The 20433-nt window shown below is 54.7% G+C and overlaps 1 protein-coding gene across 8 annotated transcripts in view; it reads left to right on the top strand.

Moving 5' to 3' along the window:
• ANK1 (ankyrin 1) overlaps positions 1–20433 on the top strand; it is a 238122-nt gene that overhangs the window by 157322 nt on the left and 60367 nt on the right. For all 8 annotated transcript variants that reach the window (XM_070459729.1, XM_070459728.1, XM_070459733.1 and 5 more), the window contains exons 4-16: positions 4744–4842; positions 5345–5443; positions 6423–6608; positions 7598–7696; positions 8098–8196; positions 8471–8569; positions 9395–9592; positions 11201–11299; positions 11711–11809; positions 12289–12387; positions 14608–14805; positions 15223–15321; positions 17240–17338. In XM_070459729.1, coding sequence (XP_070315830.1) covers positions 4744–4842; positions 5345–5443; positions 6423–6608; positions 7598–7696; positions 8098–8196; positions 8471–8569; positions 9395–9592; positions 11201–11299; positions 11711–11809; positions 12289–12387; positions 14608–14805; positions 15223–15321; positions 17240–17338 — 1572 coding nt within the window. The remainder of the gene's footprint in view (positions 1–4743; positions 4843–5344; positions 5444–6422; positions 6609–7597; positions 7697–8097; positions 8197–8470; positions 8570–9394; positions 9593–11200; positions 11300–11710; positions 11810–12288; positions 12388–14607; positions 14806–15222; positions 15322–17239; positions 17339–20433) is intronic.

Genomic DNA, 20433 nt, shown 5'->3' with positions numbered 1-20433 from the left:
TCTTCCAGTCGCTTCCTAGGTCTGTGAGCCCCTGAAGTCATTTGGAAAGCACAGGACCCCGTTTCCACAAAAATTCGGGGGGCCTTTATCCTCATCGCGAGACTATAAGTCTAAAAACACAACCTCTCCCAGGGGCTTCATGCTGTCCTCCCAGGCTGACAGCACTGAAAGGCCCTTGTGTCCAAGTCCTCACTGAGGTTCTTCACACTCTGTGACCTTAAGTGAGTGACTCTACCAGTGAGAGGCCGAAGTTTACTCACCTTTAAAATGGGGATTCTGATAATTGCAGGCTTGGTATGAAAGTTAAACATGGTACTATATAGAAAATGTCTACATAGAAAGAAATCAGTAAGTATTGGCGACTGTGTCATTTGTGAGGGTTTCAGAAGAATCCAGATCCTTCCCATTCATCCTTCTCCAGCAGGTTCTTGATCGTTTCGAGAACCTGCTCCTTGATCACTTCCAAACCCGTCTCCTCTCTTTACTCGGTCCCTTGAACAGCAGACAGAGTTCTCTTTTAAGCATGGCTGGCATCACACCTCTCTTAACAGGAGGCTTCCCCCCAAAGCAGTAGATTATAAACACCAGTGACTCAAGTCCAGAAACTACAATCATCAAATGGATGCATTGATACAGGTTGCAAGTGCATTTATACATGTTGTGAAATCCATTTCATTTCTTATGCATCTTATTTGTGTATTCAGCACCCTTCAGCCAGCATTTAAAGACAAACAACATTAAATCAAAAAGTCACCTCTGTTTACCGTGTTCAGTACTGTTTCCCCTTCCTCTCCCTGTGGTTTTTTCCCTTGGCTGGTCCCCCTGTGTCTTATTTTTCATTTGCTGTTTATTTAACGTGCCTCAAGCACAGCTCTGATTTGTTTCACACAGCAAGCGTTTTGCTGCCTTGCGAGCTGAGAACAAGAACAACACGTAGAGAACAGACATAATTTATGGTTATGAAGTGAGCTACCAAAATATTATGAAAGTAGAATCATCTCTGAGGTAGAATTCTGTAATTTTCATGTCATTTCCCGAAGGTGAAGAGATCTCACGGGTGAAATAGACTGACTTGCTCTTTCTGAACGTGTACAGGGTATTGTATTTTCTAACCCCATGACAAATTGAACATTCACTGGAAGGACTGATGCTGAAGCTGAAGCTGAAGCTCCAGTACCTTGACCACCTGATGCAAGGAGCTGACTCATTGGAAAAGACCCTGATGCTGGGATAGATTGAGGGCAGGAGGAGAAGGGGACGACAGAGGATGAGATGGTTGGATGGCATCAGTGACTCAATGGACGTGAATTTGAGCAAGCTCCAGGAGATAGTGGAGGATAGCCAGGTGGGCTACAGTCCTTGGGGTTGCAAAGAGTCAGACATGGCCTAGCAACTGGACAGCAAACAAATGATGGATACTGTTCATCTCCACCTGCTTCTTCTGTGGGTGAAGGGTCTGTGGCTCTTTCTCTCCTGATGCTGTCGCCTACCTGGCTGTAAGCACAAGGCCATCTGGCCAGCTGTGGGGGCCGGAGCAGCTGTGCCTTCTCTGGCATCCCCCCAGGAGCTGTAGAAACAATATGCTTCAGCACGTTTACGAGCTCCGAGTTTCCCCCTTTGATTGGTATTTTGCAAGCGAACACTTGGAGTGTCTTTGTTATTTATAGAAGTGATATAAGCTGGTGTGGTTTCTGAGGGCCCAACAGAGGGAGTTTAAAAAAAAAAAAAGAGGGAAGCTGAAACCGTGGGCAAAGCAAGAATCACAACAGATTGGGGAATTGTAATGGGTCTCGCAAGCAGGAGCAAGATTAAAAAAAGACACGACTGAAAAGCCAAAACCAATATAGATTCCTAAACTGTGCTTAGAAATTTTAAAAGCGTGAAGCAAATGTGTTCCCTGCCTCCCACCTCCACCTCCAGAGGCCAGCTGAGCATCCAGGCTGGTGGTGATGGAACATCGTTGACCACCCCCCCCCTCACTTAGCACCCACCACAGCCACCCTCCCTGCTGCGAGCTCTGGGGCTCCCTGGAAATGGAGAAACTGGGTCTTTGAGGATCCAAATATAGCTAAGTAATTTTTCCTGCTGCTTTGAGGGCATGCTCCTTCGCGCTGAGGGAGGGGCAGAGAAAAGCCCATCTCCCCGTGACTCTGAAACCGAGGCTGGGGGGCCTTCCTCCTGAGCCTTGCAGCGTGTGTAAGTGTGTGGAGGTGGGTGGAGGGGGGTCCCTTCCTCACCTGGGCTGCCCTCGGCCCAGATCCTGAAGATGTCACGGGCTGAGACCCACAGCGGGGCCCGGACAGCCCTCCCTGGCTTTATACGGTTTATATGGTTGGGCTCTGTTACCGTGGGTCAGGCAGGAAGGAGCAGATGGAAAGAAACATTTGATAACCCCTCCTGAGCTGGCCCGGTGCCTGGCACACACGTGCTCGGCCTGTGCAAATAGATGGAGGGACACAGCGTGCCTCCTTCTAGGTGGGGAGGCCTGGAGGTCCCAGTCCTGATTCCTAGAGAAGGTTCTGGGGCCCACACCTTGTTCCTTTTGCTACAGGAAGTGAGTCAGACGCAGGTGCCCAGGTGTCTAAATGTAGGCTCTTTAGACTTCTGAGAAGAAGGATTAATTAGTATCTACATACTCATTTCTGGCTCTTGCTCTCTGATGGACATTTGAGAAAAAAAAAACCCTTTTGCTTATCAAAAAGGAGAAATTGGAAAGACAAGTTTGGGAGGTAACAGGGGACACTCCTGCCTGAATCAGGTCACACAGTAGAGACCAGAACCTGAGCCCTGGGGCCCTAGGGCAGCGGTGACATGTGGGGGCCCCTCACCCCCTAGGCGCTTGGATTTGGTGCTCAGACTCCCAGGGGAGACACTTGATTCCTAGTGACTGGTCAGTGGCCCCATTGCATGGGCTGAATTTGAAATCCCAGTTCGGTGGGTTTCCCAAGATGGATTAGCAAGTGGCTTAGTTTAGTTAGAAACTAATTGTCGTTAAAAACTATACGCTGCAACACCGACTCGATGATGGCATGACCGACTTGATGGACATGAGTTTGAGCAAGCTCTGGGAGTTGGTGATGGACAGGAAGGCCTGGTGTGCTGCAGTCCATGGGGTCACAAAGAGTCGGACATGGCTGAGCGACTGAACTGAGTTGATATACTGCCTGAACTAGAAAAAGTGAGGTCATGAGAAATCTCTGCTCCTTAAGTAGCAGAGGGCCAGATGGGTGCAGCTGTGGTCCTTATTTGATGGACGTAGTCAAGTGCCTGCCCCTCCTGGAGCGGGGGTGCCCTTGGAGTCACGTGGGCGAGAGGGACTTCACAGGGAAGCAGGAAGGGGCCAGGCAGGGAGGAGGCGTCCTGGAAACAAAAGACGCCTGCAGGACTCGAGCCTGTCCAGAAAGTGCAGGTACACACACCCAGGATGGAGCCAGACAAGAAACTCTGCCTGTCCGCCCAGCTTCTCAGAACCGGCCTGGCTTCCTAGTCTCTGCTCTCAGTTCTCAGCTTTTAAAAAGTTTACTTTAACCGGTCCCTCCCATCAGGAAGCTTACAGAAGCCTCAGTCTCCTCCATCAGAGGGCAGACAGAAGAAGCAAGAAAGAACCACAGTCCCACAGTGACTAAAACCAAAGCACATTAGAGAAAGTTAATCAGTGTGAAAAAGCAGAAAGTTATGCCCCGGCTTTTAGGGACGAGATGAAACCCCAGAAAAACAACTAAATGAAGTGGAGACAGGCAGCCTTCTGAAAAGTTGACTTTGAAACAGCTGTGACCTTCACTTTCGTCTAGCGGTCCTTCTGAGAAAAGAGGACTCTCTCCTCTCTTGCCTGCTGATCTCTCACTCGCTGTATTTTATTATTCATATTTTTTCTTTGGATTTTCTGTTGCCAGATTTTATTTTGTTTATTCCCCTCAAACACACACACAATTTCGTATTTTTTCCTTCTCTTCTGCATACACTACCTAGTCCGTCTTATTACCTCCCCCACCCCTTTACCTATGTTGATGGGCTTCCCCTGGTGGCCCAGTGGTAAAGAATCTGCCTGTAAGGCAGGAGATGTGGATTCAATCCGTGGGTCGGGAAGATCCTTTGGAGGAGGGCATGGCAACCCACTCTAGTATTCTTGCCTGGGAAATCCCATGGACAGAGGAGCCAGGCGGGCTACAGTCCATGGGGCTGTAAAGAGTCAGACATGACTAGGCAACTAAACAACAACCCAACCCTCCCACTCCTGCCTGATGCTGTGCCCTTCTCATGGCCTGCCCGCTCTGGTCCCGCCTCCGGTCGGCGGGTGTTACCGTCTCGGCACAGGGTGCCGGCCTGTGGGATCTGCAGCCTCCTTTGTCCCAGAGCTCCGGGCCTCACGGGGCTCCACGCTTCACAGGGCTCCACGCCGTCCTGCAGAGCCGCGGCCTGTGAGGAGCTGGCCGTCCAAGGAGCCGACTTGCCCGGCAGTCCTTCATCGGGTCTCTGCCGATGACGGGCCCCTGAGCCTGCGGGCTGCAGATCAGCTGAGAAGGAGGCGCTCTTATTCCAGAGCAGTGTTTTTCAGGAGAACAGGAAGCGTTTCCCTCCCCGGGCTTCCGGTGCCGCTCACGAGGTCTGGTGGGTCAGGCACACGAGTGCGTGTTGTGTGCCCCCTGGGGCCATAAAGGAAGCCTGCTGCCTGCCCGGGGCTGGCGCGTGTTTCCCCCACCTGCGGCCGGCCCCGGGAACCTCCTGTCCTCCCCTGTGTTGCAGAAGGGGAACACGGCGCTGCACATCGCTGCCCTGGCGGGTCAGGACGAGGTGGTCCGGGAGCTCGTCAACTATGGCGCCAACGTCAACGCCCAGTCGCAGGTGATGCTCGGGCCCCTGGGGGCTGGTGGGGCTGCCCGTCTGCTTCACCCCGGGGAGTGGGGGGGGGGACGGCGTACACTCACTGTGTGGCCCAGTCTGGGTGTGATCAGGCGTCTCCAAGGGCTTTCTTGCCTTTTCCTGCTTCAGTGGGTATTCTGAGCATGGTGGGCAGGGCCATTGTGGACCCTGTTCCTGGAGTTGAATAATGTGTCTTGTTTAGCTGTATGTATGTATGTAGCTCGTCTATGTATGGAGGGGCATTATGGCGGGGTGGGGGCGGAGGGTCGCCCCACCTGGTGGCCTTTTGCAGTAACCCCACTACGCCAACTGAAAAGTGTCCTGAGTTTTGACAGCTGGAGACACAGGTGGGGATGTTGCCCCCAGGGCTGGGTGGAAACAGGATGTCGGAAGAGCCGTCCTTCAGTTTGCAGGATTTTGCACCGGTTTTAGCATCGGGCGTGGACGTGGCTGGCTTCCAATGGCTTTTCCTTTTGGTTTACAGAAAGGCTTTACCCCCCTGTACATGGCAGCACAAGAGAATCACTTGGAGGTGGTTAAATTTTTGCTGGAAAATGGAGCTAATCAGAATGTAGCCACAGAAGTAAGTACCTTGAGGGGATGTGGCCTCATGGCTGAACATGTCTTGGGGGGAGGACAGGGTCATAGGGGCATGGATTCCGGGGACAGGGCTTGGGATTCATCCTCTGTCATGCTGAGCGTCCAGGGCACTGTCAGACCCTGCAGCGGGCTGAGAGACAAAGTCATGGCTGTTGTGGGATGCCCAGACACGTACCAGAGAAATGACCGCAGGGATGAATCTGTCATTCCCACTGTGGCCAACACTGGAGGCTGCAGGGGTGGGGGGCATGCATGTGTGTGGGTGACAGGTGTGCCTCAGACCTTTACAAGAAATATAAAGATCTTGCTCTGAGCCCACAAACACCCTTGGACAAGTCGCTTGACCCTGAGTTTTGTCACTGGTGAAATGACGGAATCGGAGTAGATGAAACCAAAGCTTCTCTTGACTCTTAGCATCAGACGATGCAATGATTAGATGGCTGTTTTCATTCTGCTTCTCCAGTTCAGGGGCTTCTCCTGTGCCCCTGTTCACACCGAGAAGATTAATAACAGTAGCTCAGAATTGAAACCTTGGTGCCTGCTGTGGTTTCCAGCATTTGGTAGATGTTCAGTAATATTTGTGAAATGAATGAAGGCCTGATTGTCGGCCATCTGTTCAGGGCCCTGTCCTGACACTGGGTCATGACATGCGAGGGAGGGAGGCAGAGAGACAGGGCAGTCAAGCGCTCAGTAAAAGCGCTCGGAACAAGCCATAAAGGAAAAATTAGCTAAGTGCTAAAGGAAAGTTATCACACGTGCTGTGAGATGGCAGAGAATGAAAGTGGAGCCAAGGAAGGCATTAGGGAGGAGGCGGCATCTGAGCTGAGCTTGCAGGACGTGGAGGAGGGAGGTGCTCCCAGGCCGAGGGCAAGGGCCCTGAGCTCGAAGGCGCATGTCCCGCCCCGAGGACCGCAGCGGTCAGGACGGTGGGCGCACATGGGTCTGTCCTCTGCCCCCGCCAGGACGGCTTCACCCCGCTGGCCGTGGCCCTGCAGCAGGGCCATGAGAACGTGGTGGCACACCTCATCAACTACGGCACGAAGGGCAAGGTGCGCCTGCCCGCCCTGCACATTGCGGCCCGCAACGACGACACGCGGACGGCCGTTGTGCTGCTGCAGAGCGACCCCAACCCCGACGTGCTCTCCAAGGTGAGACTCCCGGGGGGGCCTCCCGCGTTCCCCGCCAGTTCCCCGGAACCAGCCCAGACCAGAGAAGCCCCAGTGTGCACCCCGAGAAAGCCCCGCCACGCCCGCCGTTCCCGGCAACCACATGAGCGCCCCGCTTTAAATCCCCGGGCAGCGCCGAGAAAACACGTGCTGGGGCACTCAGAGCAGTGTCCCGGAGAGACAGGAAGGGGCGTCTGACCAGACTAGGGCTTTGGAATCCGGCCCCTGACCCCTGGTGGTATGTCAGAATTGTATTCCAGCTCTTTCCCTGGCCATCCCCTGGTAGAGGGAGGTGGGGATCCCCACATGGAGAGGGGACCCTGGAGGGACTCCCGGGGGGCCTGGCCAGCCTGCCACCTGCCCACACTGTTCGGTGTGCATACCGTCTGTAAGTTTAGGCTGTCAGTGTCTCCCTCCCAGGGGAGATGATGTATTTGTACCAAGTCAGTCACGAAGCAACCCTTCCACCCCCGATGCAGAGGTCATGGGGTTCCATCTGGATAACTCTACCTGGGTTATTAGTCGTGGGGCAAAGTTAGGAACAGAATAGTGGCAATTGGCACACCAAAGATCAGAGGTCTGCCTTGTCCACCCAGCTGAGTCATCGCAGCCCTTTTTGGAGCTGAAACGGTCCCGAGGATTAAAGTCGTAACCCCGTAATGCTTCTCTCATTCATGAAAATCTCTTCAAAAGTAGCCGTTCAGAGGATTGGGCCCCATCTGAAGGGCTGGAGGTGACCCTGGTCTGTGGTTTGTCCACGTGAACTCAGAGACTTGGTGCTCCCCCCCTCCACAGGCAGCACCTCACTTTTGGATGTAACTTGCCGTGGGATGTCTGATGACCCCTTCGGTCCAAATCTGCCCACCTGTGGGGTCCTCTGGTCCTGCCAGCTTTTCAGAGCCTGGGCTGATCCTAGGTAGAAATGACAATACACCGTAGTACAGTGCTGCTTGTCCTCTATTTTGCCCCAGACGGGATTCACCCCCCTCCACATCGCAGCTCATTATGAGAACCTCAACGTAGCCCAGCTGCTCCTCAACCGCGGAGCCAGCGTCAACTTCACGCCCCAGGTGAGGCTCTCAGGGCTGGGTGGCGGGGGGGACGCCCACACACGTGTGGCAGCTGAGGGTCTAGAATCCAGTGCCCCCACCTCTCGTGGCACCGAGGACATCCTCGAAGGGCGGGTGGGACAGCCTGGAGTCTATTAAGGCTCCCGGCAGGTGGGTTTCTAAGAGGTTGCAGCCTGTTTTATTGACTCCCCGGGAGACCCAGCCTGGCCAGCATGCGGTGATGAACCACGATGCTGGCCTGTCTTTAGAGGCTTGGAAATCTTTCTTAGGCGAGAAGAGTCCAGCAGTGGGCTCAGGCTGGCTGCCTGTCTTGGGGTGGGGGCACGGGTGTGTGGGGTGCGGGGCAACTGCCCCTCCCCTCCAGGAAGATGTGCATCCTGACAATCTGTCCCTCCTTCCAGAACGGCATCACGCCACTGCACATCGCCTCCCGCAGGGGAAACGTGATCATGGTGCGGCTCCTGCTGGACCGCGGGGCCCAGATAGAAACAAGGACCAAGGTGGGTGCCAGCAAGCTGCATGGTGAGGCCAGAGGAGGGAGTGCTACCTGCCGGGGCCCCAGTCTGGGAGGTGGGCTCTCTGTGACCAGCGAGGAAAGGGCGTCCAGCCTCTAGAGCAGCCCGCAGGGGCAGCCGGAGACCAGACTGCTCCCTTGAGCCAATCCTTAAGGACTCGATGTGCCCCTGCAGCTGGGATGATGCCACGGGCTGTCCTCTCTCCAGCAGCTTCTGATGGGTGCCTCTGGGGCTTTCTCTTTTTGACTGTCTTTTAAAGGATGAATTGACACCTCTCCACTGTGCAGCTCGGAATGGGCACCTGCGAATCTCAGAGATCCTGCTGGACCACGGGGCAGCCATCCAAGCCAAAACCAAGGTGTGGGCTTCCTTCCTGCAAGGAGCATCCTTTAGGCAGGGCTCCAGGTCAGGCCGACGCGGAGTAGAATCCTACTTCTGAGAAACAGACAGGCTAATACTGCTAACTTAGCCATTGTATGCAATGTTGACCCCAATGCCTGGCACACGGGAGGCACTTGGCTCTATTATCAAGATCAAGGTTGGCTAACTTTCCCTCTAAAGAGCCAGATATTAAATACTTTTAGGCTTTGCAGGCCATGGTCAAGGTCACAATTATTCAAGTCCGTCACCGTATGGGAAAGCAGCCCTGGATAATGTGTCAACAAGCGGCCCTGTTCTAATAAAACTTTACTGACAAGCACAGGCAGTGGGCCGGATTTGAGCCTCGGACTGTCATTTGTCTGTTCAGCTCTAGATCAGGCCTCGTCTCTTTTACCCGAGCTCCAGAAAAGACAGAGACTGAGCACTCAGGGAGTCTTCAGAGCCTGGGGTGGGCTGGATGACATTAAAAAGAAAACAGAATAGTTGTTCTCAAAGTCCTTTCAGGGCTAGAAGGCCCTCATTTCTAGTATGAGGTCTTAATCTTCCTGGGTGGGGCTAATGCTGTCAGGCTGCCCCAGTACTGCCTATGCCACCTCCAGGCCTGGAGGATTTGGCCAGGTGGGAAGGGGAAAGTTTGCTGTCTGAGACCAGCAGGAGTGTGGAGGCCAGAACGAACCAGGCTCACTCGAGAGCCACGGGGAGGCCCCGCAGCTAGGGGGGAGATGGGAAGCGAGGTTGGACTCGGTGCCCTGAATCTCCGTGTTCATTTCCATTCCAATTGCTTGCTTTCCCTCTTCACCAGAATGGCCTGTCCCCGATCCATATGGCGGCTCAGGGAGACCACCTCGACTGTGTCCGACTCCTATTGCAATACAACGCCGAGATTGACGACATCACCCTGGATCACCTGACCCCACTCCACGTGGCCGCCCACTGCGGCCACCACAGGGTGGCCAAGGTCCTTCTGGATAAAGGGGCCAAACCCAACTCCAGAGCCCTGGTGAGTGGGAGGCTGTCGAGAAGGGGCCGGAGGGGCGAGGGCCAGAGCTGCAGGGCTCAGTCTCCGTCTTGGAGACTCCGGGCAGGCAGAGGGCTGGGGTCCCGAGGCCAGGCAGCCATGACCTCCCTGCCTGCCGTGTTTCTACACCTCATGACCGAGCCCCCATAACAGGCCAAGGGGCGCACATAGTGCTCGTGGGGCTCGAGCAGAGAGGCGCTCAGGCCTAAAGCAAATTCCCTCCTGGGACTGTGGTTTCTCTTCCCTCGCCCCAGGCCGAGAGCTCCCAGGGAAGTTCCTGGTGGGGCCGGAGTGCCGCACAGAGCCTGCCCACGGCCCCCATCTCATTTCTGCCCCTTCCCAGAGGAGATTCTAGAAGACAGGACAGCCTCCAGGGCCACAAGGATGGCTCGTCCACTCTTCATTCATTCATTCAGAAAGCTTTCCCCGAGCTCTCCCACCAGCCGGGCACTGTCTGGGGCAGTTGGGGTTCTTTGACCTCAGCCCTACTGACTTTGGGGGCCCGATATTCTTAGTTGTGGGTTTCCCCAGGGGTGCAGTGGTAAAGAATCTGCCTGCAAATCAGGAGAGGCAGGAGATGTGGATTTGATCCCTGGGTCAGGAAGATCCCCTGGAGGAGGGCAGGGCAACCCACTCCAGTATTCCTGCCTGGAGAATCCCATGGACAGAGGGGCCTCATGGGCTGTAGTCCATGGAGTCGCAGAGTCAGACACGACTGAAGCGACTGAGCGTGAACGCGATTCTTTGCTCTGGGGAGACTGGCCTGTGAATAGTAGGCCCTTTAGCAGCATCCCATCTCCACCCGCTAGGCACCAACATCACTCCTCCCCTAGTGGTGACAATCAAAAATGTCTCTAGATATTGACAAATATTCCTGGGGTTCGGAGTGGTTGAGACAAACTCCCCTCCCCCAGCCTTGAGAACTGTTTCCCTAGAGGAATAAAGCACTGAAAAAATAAGCAGAGAGACAAAGCCTAGGAAACAGAAATCCCTCCCCTTGTGGAGTTTACATCCTAGTATTTCCTGCTCACACAGTAAAGAGTCTGCCTACAGTGAAGGAGATCTGGGTTCAATCCCCAAATCGGGAAGATCCCCTGGAGGAGGGCATGGCAACCCACTCCAGTATTCTTGCCTGGAGAACCCCATGGACAGAGGAGCCTGGTGGGTTATAGTCCATGGGGTCGTGAAGAATCGCGACTAAGCGACTAACACACATAACACGTTACAGTAGGGATAAGGTACAGGAATCCATTTGACCAAAAGCTGATCAGCGGTTCCAGGGACAAGGGAATGTGATGTGCTTCACACAAGTTCTCTTTCATTGTAAATTTCCCCTTAAGGAAACTAAACAGCAGGCTCTTTCAGTACATCCAAAAATACGACCAAATTAAAAAAAAAAAATGAAAAGATGTGCAGACATGTTCAGAACTATGCATGGTGCATGGTGTGTGTCACCTGCCTCTTCTGGTTTGTGGGAACCGCTGATGGGCCGGGCCCGAGGCCGCCTTCTCATCAGCGAGGTGGTCTGGATGTTCCTTGGGCTCACGGGTAAGCCCCTGCTCATCTGTCTCCCTCTGTGTGGGGCTGCAGAATGGCTTTACCCCCTTGCACATCGCCTGCAAGAAGAACCACATCCGTGTCATGGAGCTGCTGCTGAAGATGGGGGCCTCCATCGATGCAGTCACCGAGGTAAGGGGAACTCTGTGGGCGATCCGAGGGCCTCCGAGGGTCTTCTTCTAATAGACATCTTCAGAGTTGTCCTTTGTGGCTGCCCCTGTGTGTGCCCCTGTCCGCACAGGTACTAGTCTAGACCTCTCAAAAGAATGAATCAGGGATGGATAAGACCGGGAGCTTGTGTTAGACCTCAGGGAGCTGTCCAAGGTCAGATGCAATATGCTGAGTTGTGAATATGGGTGGAATCACCCTGCAATGAGATTCCCCCCACCTCCACCCTTCTCCTGCAAGCAGACCCATTTCCTTGAACTCCCTTTCATGGGAAAACTGTTGGCGAAGCACCTAGAGGCAAGAGAGCCTAAGCTCCCTCTAGCTGTGTCTGAGATGGGGATGGCTCGCGTCTCACTCCTGTCTGGTCTGTTCCAGTCCGGCCTGACGCCTCTCCACGTGGCCTCCTTCATGGGGCACCTGCCCATCGTGAAGAGCCTGCTGCAGCGGGAAGCATCGCCCAACGTCTCCAACGTGGTGAGTCCATGGGCAGAGACAGCACTTGCTGGGGACTGAGGGCTCAGAGGAGTCCATGCTCTCCTCTCCTGGACAGAGGTAGAAATCTCAGAATAGCAGGGACTTCTGACTTATGGAGAATGTCTGTATCTCAGTGAAACTTGTTACGCATCTGTAAGTCTTGGGATTTTATTTTGGACAATTATTCGGAAACTTCTGTGTTATTCTGGGAATATATGTGCATTTATTAACATTCCTTTGCTCTGGGGTTTAAGTGTATCTTGCACACATAAACACACACTCACACACATAGACACCGCAACCCCCCACCCCCCCCCACCCCCCCGCCAGGCATCAGCAGGCCAAAGGCTGATGTTGCTTGCTGGGGCAACTCCACCTCTTGGGTGAAAACCCCGCCAAGCAGGCACCATGGAGCTGTGTGTGTGCCCTTTTAGAAACCCAGTGCGAGTTAACACCTCCATAATTTTGTTGTTTTGCAGAAAGTGGAGACCCCGCTACACATGGCAGCCAGAGCAGGGCACACAGAAGTGGCCAAATATTTGCTCCAGAACAAAGCCAAAGTCAACGCCAAGGCCAAGGTGGGTTCAGGAGGCAGGAGCAGTCCTGGACATGAGCCCTGAAGTGCAGGAGGAGCTCCGAGGCCAGGCTGCAGGGCTCGTGGGGCCGAGATTCCCTGTCCCGGCCACGTGGTTGCACCCAACGCTCAGGTTCTGCTTTGCAGGGCTTCTGAGAAGGCCAGACGTGTGCTGGCATCAGAGCTGTTTCTTTAGGAAAAGAAAAGGCCAAGAAGCAGTGTTTGGGGAGCTAAAAGGATGCATGGTGGTTACAGTCACAGTGTCAGAAGAGAAGTCACTTTTTCAGAGAAGCGTTGCTGGTGAAAATCAGGAATTACTTAATTTGAAAACAAAAGACTCCCCCTGGTGGTAACAGGCATCTCAGAGGGACTGAGTGAGCGAAGGGGAAGAATTGCTGCTGGATTTGCAGGCTGGCTTTGGTCACCATCGGGCTTCCCTACCGCACCGGCCACAGAGGTGCTGTTAAGTGTCAGGACTGCAGTCTCGGTTTAGACCATGTGACAGAGCCCGCACTCCTGGTTCCCAATAACACAGAGATCTGGCCCACCGACTGCTTCCGCTTCGGGGGGAAACGGGGAGCAGCGGGGGACAGGGGATGAAAAATCATCTTGCCCTTTCACAGTTCTGACCCTCCATCACCCTTGGCATAGAGAAAGCCAGGGAAGCCTTCAGACAGAAAGACAAGAAGACACTCAGACAGGACAGATCCCCTGGTTTAATTGCCCTTTGCTTTAGTGCACTTTGCAAATAATGTGTTTTTTACTGTTTGAAGGTTCGTGGCAACCCGGGTTGTCAAGTGGTTAGCATTTTTCTAGCAATAAAGTATTTTTCAATTACGATATATATATATATATATATTTGGATATAATGCCATTGCACACATAACGGAGAATAATATCATATAAAAATAATTTTTATGTGCACTGGGAAACCAAAAAAATTTGTGTGACTCATTTTACTGTGATAACCCTTTTTATTGTCGTGGTCTGGGGTCGAACCCACAATGTCTCTGAGGTCTGCCTGTGAGAAGAACCACAATGGATTAGTTCAGTTCAGTTCAGTCACTCAGTCGCATCTGACTCCTTGCGACCCCATGGACTGCAGCACGCCAGGCCTCCCTGTCCATCACCAACTCCCAGAGCTTACTCAGACTCATGTCCATCGAGGTGGTGATGCCATCCAATGATCTCATCCTCTGTCATCCCCTTCTCCCACCCTTCAATCTTTCCCAGCATCAGGGTCTTTTCCAATGAGTCAGTTCCTCATGTCAGGTAGCCAAAGTATTGGAATTTCAGCTTTAGCATCAGTACTTCCAGTGAATATTCAGGACTAATTTCCTTTAGGATAGACTGGCTGGATCTCCTTGCAGTCCAAGGGACTCTCAAGAGTCTTCTCCAACACCACAGTTCAAAAGCATCAGTTCTTCGGTGCTCAGCTTTCTTTATAGTCCAACTCACACCCATACATGACCACTGGAAAAACCATAGCTTTGACTAGATGGACCTTTGTTGGCAAAGTAATGTCTCTGCTTTTTAATATGCTGTCTAGGTTGGTCATAACTTTTCTTCCAAGAAGCAAGCATCATTTAATTTCATGGCCACAGTCACCATCTGCAGTGATTTTGGAGCCCCCAAAAATAAGTCTGTCACTGTTTCCATTGTTTCCCCATCTATTTGCCATGAAGTGATGGGACCAGATGCCATGATCTTAGTTTTCTGAATGTTGAGTTTTAAGCCAACTTTTTCACTCTCCTCTTTCACTTTCATCGAGACTCTTTAGTTCTTCTTCACTTTCTGCCATAAGGGTGGTGTCATCTGCATATCTGAGGTTACTGATATTTCTCCCAGCAATCTTGATTCTATCATACTTGGTGTGAGACTTCTTATATACGCAGTCTGCTTGATCCTAACTACAGCCCTATGAGGTCAATACTATTTTCCCCCTTTTATAGATGGGAAGGCTAAGACTTTAGGCAAATCAGTAGGAACAAGAACTCACCTGAAAGGTTGTCATAGGACTAAATGAGTTATAAGGATTAAATGAGAAAGAACGTATTGGTTTCTGTAACTTGGAGACTTGAATCTCAGCTCTTCCTCTCACTAGCCGTGTGGCTTTGAGAAAATCCCTGAACCTCTCCAGGCCTCAGCTGCCTGCTGTGTGAAATGAAGCGTTGGGTTAGGTAACCCTAGCGTTCCTGTCCTTTGTTTTCGCTCTGGGTTCCAGGATGACCAGACCCCGCTTCACTGCGCAGCTCGCATCGGCCACACAAACATGGTGAAGCTCCTGCTGGAAAATAACGCCAACCCCAACCTGGCCACCACTGCCGGGCACACCCCCCTGCACATCGCGGCCCGAGAGGGCCACGTGGAGACAGCGCTGGCCCTTCTGGAAAAGGAGGCGTCCCAGGCGTGCATGACCAAGGTATGGCCTCCCTCCTCCTGTTGCCCAGAAGCAGCAGGCTGGTCTCCGCTGGGTCCCGGGCAGGGGAGGGCCGTCCCGCCTCTGTGTTGCCTTGAACTGCCGTTTCTCATCTACCCACCCAGCCTTCATCCGTTCATCATGGAATGTCTCAGGGTCTGCTCTGAACAATCCAGATGGGTCCTGGGATGAGAGAAGGATGACGGGCCAGCCCCAGCCCTCAGCTCGCTGGCCGTCAAATAACAGCGCGAGCGGTTCTGCCTCCGTCACAGGAGAGAGAGGGGCGGTGGCCGGTGGCCGGGCGGGACCGCCCATTCCGTGCCAGCTGGGGTGGGCGCCTCCTTGGCCGCACGCAGGCCCTTTCCCTGGGGAGGACGGCAGGGGGCGCCCAGGCTTCTGACGGCCGGTGTTTCTCCTCAGAAAGGATTTACCCCTCTCCATGTGGCGGCCAAGTACGGGAAGGCGCGCATGGCGGAGCTGCTGCTGGAGCACGACGCGCACCCCAACGCCGCCGGGAAGGTGCGCTTGACCTCGCGCCCCATCCGGGGTCAGGGGTCGGGGTCAGGGCGGAGCCAGGATGGAGGCGCAGCTTCACGCGGGTGGTGGCATCTCTACCTTGTGATCAGGCGGCCGCCCGGGGAGAGTGGTCTCTGGGGGGACTGATCTTTCTGACGACGCCTTGCCCTTCTAGAAAGACCTGGTGGCCCCTTTGAGCCAGAGTGTTGAGGGTACTGCCCCGTTGGCCCCAGGACTGAGGAGGTGACCCCCTCCAGGAGTGAGGTGACTACTAGGAATGAGGAGGTGACCCTCAGGACTGAGGAGGTGACCCCCCCCAGGAGTGAGGTGACTCTCCAGGAGTGAGGAGGTGACCACCCCCAGGAGTGAGGAGATGAACCCCAGGATTGAGGAGGTGACCCTCTAGGAGTGAGGGAGCCCCCAGGAGTGAGGAGGTGACCCCCCAGGACTGAGGAGGTGACCTCCTGGAGTGAGGGGATGACCCTCAGGGCGGAGGAGATGACCCCCAGGACTGAGAAGTTGAACCCCCAGGACTGAGGAGGTAACCCCCCAGGAGTGAGAAAGTGACCTCCAGGACTGAGGGGGTGACCCCCCCAGGGGTGAGAAGGTGACCCCCCAGGACTGAGGGGGTAACCCTCAGGAGTGAGGAGATGACTCCCAGGACTGAGGAGGTAGCTCCCAGGACTGAGGGGGTGACCCCCAGGACTGAGGGGGTGACCCCAAGGATTGAGAGAGTGACCCCCAGGACTGAAAGGGTGACCCTCAGGAGTGAGGAGGTGACCCCAGGCTTGAGAGAGTGACCCCCAGGACTGAGGGGGTGACCCCCAGGACTGAGAGGGTAACCCCAGGACTGAGGGGATGACCCCCCAGGACTGAGGCAGTAACCCTCAGCAGTGAGGGGGTGACCCCCAGGACTGAGGGATGACCCCTAGGACTGAGGGGATGACCCCCCAGGACTGAGGGGGTGACCCTCAGGATTGAGAGGGTGACCTCCAGGACTGAGGGGATGACCCCCCAGGACTGAGGCAGTAACCCTCAGGAGTGAGGGGGTGACCCCCAGGACTGAGGGGTGACCCCTAGGACTGAGGGGATGACCCCCCAGGACTGGGGGGTGATCCCCAGGACTGAGGGGATGACCCCCAGGACTGAGGGGGTGACCCCAAGGATTGAGAGAGTGACCCCCAGGACTGAAAGGGTGACCCTCAGGAGTGAGGAGGTGACCCCAGGCTTGAGAGAGTGACCCCCAGGACTGAGGGGGTGACCCCCAGGACTGAGAGGGTGACCCCAGGACTGAGGGGATGACCCCCCAGGACTGAGGCAGTAACCCTCAGCAGTGAGGGGGTGACCCCCAGGACTGAGGGGTGACCCCTAGGACTGAGGGGATGACCCCCTAGGACTGAGGCAGTGACCCTCAGGAGTGAGGGGGTGACCCCCAGGACTGAGAGGGTGACCCCCAGGACTGAGGGGATGACCCCCTAGGACTGAGGCAGTGACCTTCAGGAGTGAGGGGGTGACCCCAGGACTGAGAGGGTGACCCCCAGGACTGAGGGGATGACCCCCCAGGACTGAGGCAGTGACCCTCAGGAGTGAGGGGGTGACCCCAGGAATGAGAGGGTGACCCCCAGGACTGAGGGGATGACCCCCCAGGACTGAGGCAGTGACCCTCAGGAGTGAGGGGGTGACCCCAGGAATGAGAGGGTGACCCCCAGGACTGGGGGGTGATCCCCAGGACTGAGGGGTGGCCTCCAGGACTGAGGAGGTGGCCCAGGTTCCGCTGGCTGTGTTCTCCAGTGGCCTGGCTCTGACATGGCTCTTCGCGGATTTCCTGGGTAGCAGAAGGGACTCGGACCCCTAGGCCTGGCTCCTGGGGCCTGGCCAGGGGGCCGGCCCGTGAGTAAAGGTTGTCCCCGTCCCCCCACAGAACGGCCTGACCCCCCTGCACGTGGCCGTGCACCACAACCACCTGGACATCGTCAAGCTGCTGCTGCCCCGGGGCGGCTCCCCGCACAGCCCCGCCTGGGTAAGCCTCCCGGCCGGTCCCCACCCCACCGCCCACCCCGGGAGCCCACTGTCACCCCCCCGGGTGGGCTGTGCTGAAGCCGCCGAGCTGCCCGCAGCGGGGTGGGGGTGTGGGGGCAGTTCCCACCACAGGTCACCTCCCAGGGCGGGGACTTGTTCACACAACAGATGTGTCCCCAAGCCTGACCTCAGAGGTCAGCGTGTACAGCGTGCTCTTGATGCTGGAACAGGGGCCCCCCTAGATAATATTCAGGGTAGGGGGTGATCTCGTGCTCTTGATGCTGGAACAGGGGCCCCCTGGAGAATATTCAGGGTGGGGGGTGATCTCGTGCTCTTGGATGCTGGGACGGGGCCCCCCTGGAGAATATTCAGGGTGGGGGGTGATCTCGTGCTCTTGGATGCTGGGACAGGGGCCCCCCTGGAGAATATTCGGGGTGGGGAGTGAACTTGCCAGAACCTTGAAGCACAGAACCTGTTTTAAAGGCGAATAGTCTCCCCCAGCTCTGCTCTCCTCCTGAGTTCAGGCTCTGAAGCGGTGCTCCTTCTGTCCTATGTTACACGGGGACGCGTGGCCGCTGACCAGCCTCACGCCAGCCCCTGAGATGCTCAGAGTCGCGGGTACATCACCCCTGAGGGGCCCTGAGTGTAGGGAGCAGGTGGGGCTTACGTTAGAGTGGACTGCAGGGCGCAGAACAAGGTACAGAGATGAGGCTTGACACCAGCATCATTTGGGGGGACAGGCTGCCCCCCTGCGGGATGAGATGAGAGGGTGGCAAGATCTGCAAGGGCAGAGGGGCCTTGGGGGTTGGTGGCCAAGTGGAGGAGGGTGAGGAGAGGGAGCAGGGCTCAGGGCAAAGGACACACGCGGTCTCTCCGCTCACTGTTAGAAGGACAGTCGAGACTCAGAAGAAAGGAAAGTGTGAGTGAGGATAATCTACAGATTTTGGGGGCGGGGCGCGAACCCCCGTGCTCAGCCCTTCAGCAGGAGGGGTCTCGGGTGGGTCAAAGTATAATCCCAGCTGACCCCTGCAGACTCCTGTGGGGATGCGGCCTGGTCGGGGAAGATCTGTGCTGGCCTTCAGATTGCCCTCCCCGCTCAGATCGGATGCTCATCTGATATTTACAGCATCACCTTCCTGGAGACACAGCACACGGCCTCTCCCAGACACCCTGTCTCCTTGGGCTCCAGTCCCCCACCCCTGCTGTGGCAGAGCCCGCATCACTGCGCAGACAGCACGCGGCCCCGCGGGGGACGTGACTTACTCCTGCCTCTAAAAATAAAACTGCTGGACTCCCCTCCTCCTCACACCCCTCCTTATATAAAGGAAATTGGAGCCAGCCCCATGGTATTTAAAGAGAGCTTTATCCACACATAAACCCTGTACAGATGGGTTTTGTTTCCATGGCAAAAAATAGTTTCCAAAGTAGTCTGGCAATTTTGTAGAATTTCACATGCAAATCTCTCTGCACCCAAACCAAACCCGCCCCCTTTCTCATTCCGATGCTGATGTTGTTTTAACATTGAGGCAGCTCTCTCTCCGGCGTGTGCGTTCCTTTGGACGAGCTCACCGCCTGGGGAAAGAGGAGCCTTTTATGGCTCACGTCATCTCTCCCCAACTCTCCTGCCCCTGTCTCATCACCTACAGAAGGTCATTCATTCCCTGTAGTCCTGGCTCGGAGGGAGCTCCGAGGGGCTGGCCCCTGATTTGAGACAGACAGTCGCTCTTGTATCTCGGTTTTAACCGGGGGTCACCCGGCAGCCTGAGCTCCAGGGCAAGCTTGCCTGTTGCCAGGACAGGATGCTGTTCTTGCCGCACATCCTCCACTGTCTGGCCTAGTGGCCCGGACTCCCGATTATACCAACAAGAATAAATGCTCGAGTTCCTGACCTCTTCACAGGGGAAGTCCCTGATCCCTGCTTCCGTGCAGGGAATGGAACGCAGGCTGCAGTGTGGCACCCAGGGTGGGCATCAGCCTCACCACATTTTACCCGAGTCACACCTCATCCTGACCCGGGAGCTTTTCAAAATACAGAATCTGGGGCCTGCCTAGTCAGAATCTGCACTTTAACAAGTTCCCACGTGATTTCATACACACATGAGTCTGAGAAGCAGGGCTTCAGCTAAAAGCACCTGCGTTCTGAAGTCAGAAGATTCTCTGATGCTCAGAGAGCAGGCTCTCCATGTGGGCCTGACTCCAGATCTCAGGCCTGATCCACCGAACCCTGCCTCTTTCCTTGGCTCCCTCTTGATACAGTACAAAACTCATTTTGTTTAATTAATTTTACTATAATCGAAATGCCAGTCTTGTCAGGGTAACACAGCCTCCAAAGGATTTAATGTTTTCTCATAACATAATCCAATCTAAAAGGAGGAACACTAAAATGGTCTTACGTAATTCCTCGAAAGAGAATGATTTTTGTTATTCAGTTTCCTTCTTTGGGTAAGTGACTTTTCCTTTCCCCATAAAATCCACCATGGAGATGGATCTTACTCTGTTCCTCAGTGCTTTAAACTGGGATTTTACTGTATTGGTCTGCTGCCACCTTGTACAACCATCTCTGTATCCATTCATCTGTCAATGGACATCTAGGTTGCTTGCATGTCTTAGCTACACTATCCACTTTTAATGCCTTAAAAAAGTACAAAAGGTCATTGACTCTTTTGCCCCTAGTGACACAGCTAGCTAAAGTAGATCAGGGACTTGTATTTTAATAAAAAAATAAAATAAAAGTGAGCCAAGGACTGACTCCATGTCCCCAGGTCCCTTGCCAGGGGCTTGTCCCCTCACACCACCTGCCTGAAGCCACCAAGCTCAAGGGGAGCCCTTGGGCCAGCCGCACACGGAGTCAGAAAGAGCTCTGTTCTTTCCCCTCCATGAACTGTCCGGATGCTCTTCTCATGGCAGGAAAGAGGGTCTTGTGTTTTCATCCACACCTAGCCTGCTGGTTGTTCTATAGGCTGCCTGGCTGAATCCTAGCATCTGCTGGGGACAGGGTACTCAGGCCCAGAACATAGATGGAGAGAACGGGAACAGGGCTTTGCTGGTCTGGGAGCCTCTCCAAACCCAATGGACTCGGTCGGTTTGTTTGTTTAT

This window comes from Odocoileus virginianus, chromosome 32 (genome assembly GCF_023699985.2).
Source record: "Odocoileus virginianus isolate 20LAN1187 ecotype Illinois chromosome 32, Ovbor_1.2, whole genome shotgun sequence".
Lineage (NCBI taxonomy): Eukaryota > Metazoa > Chordata > Mammalia > Artiodactyla > Cervidae > Odocoileus > Odocoileus virginianus.
This window is presented reverse-complemented; position numbering and strand designations above follow the sequence as displayed.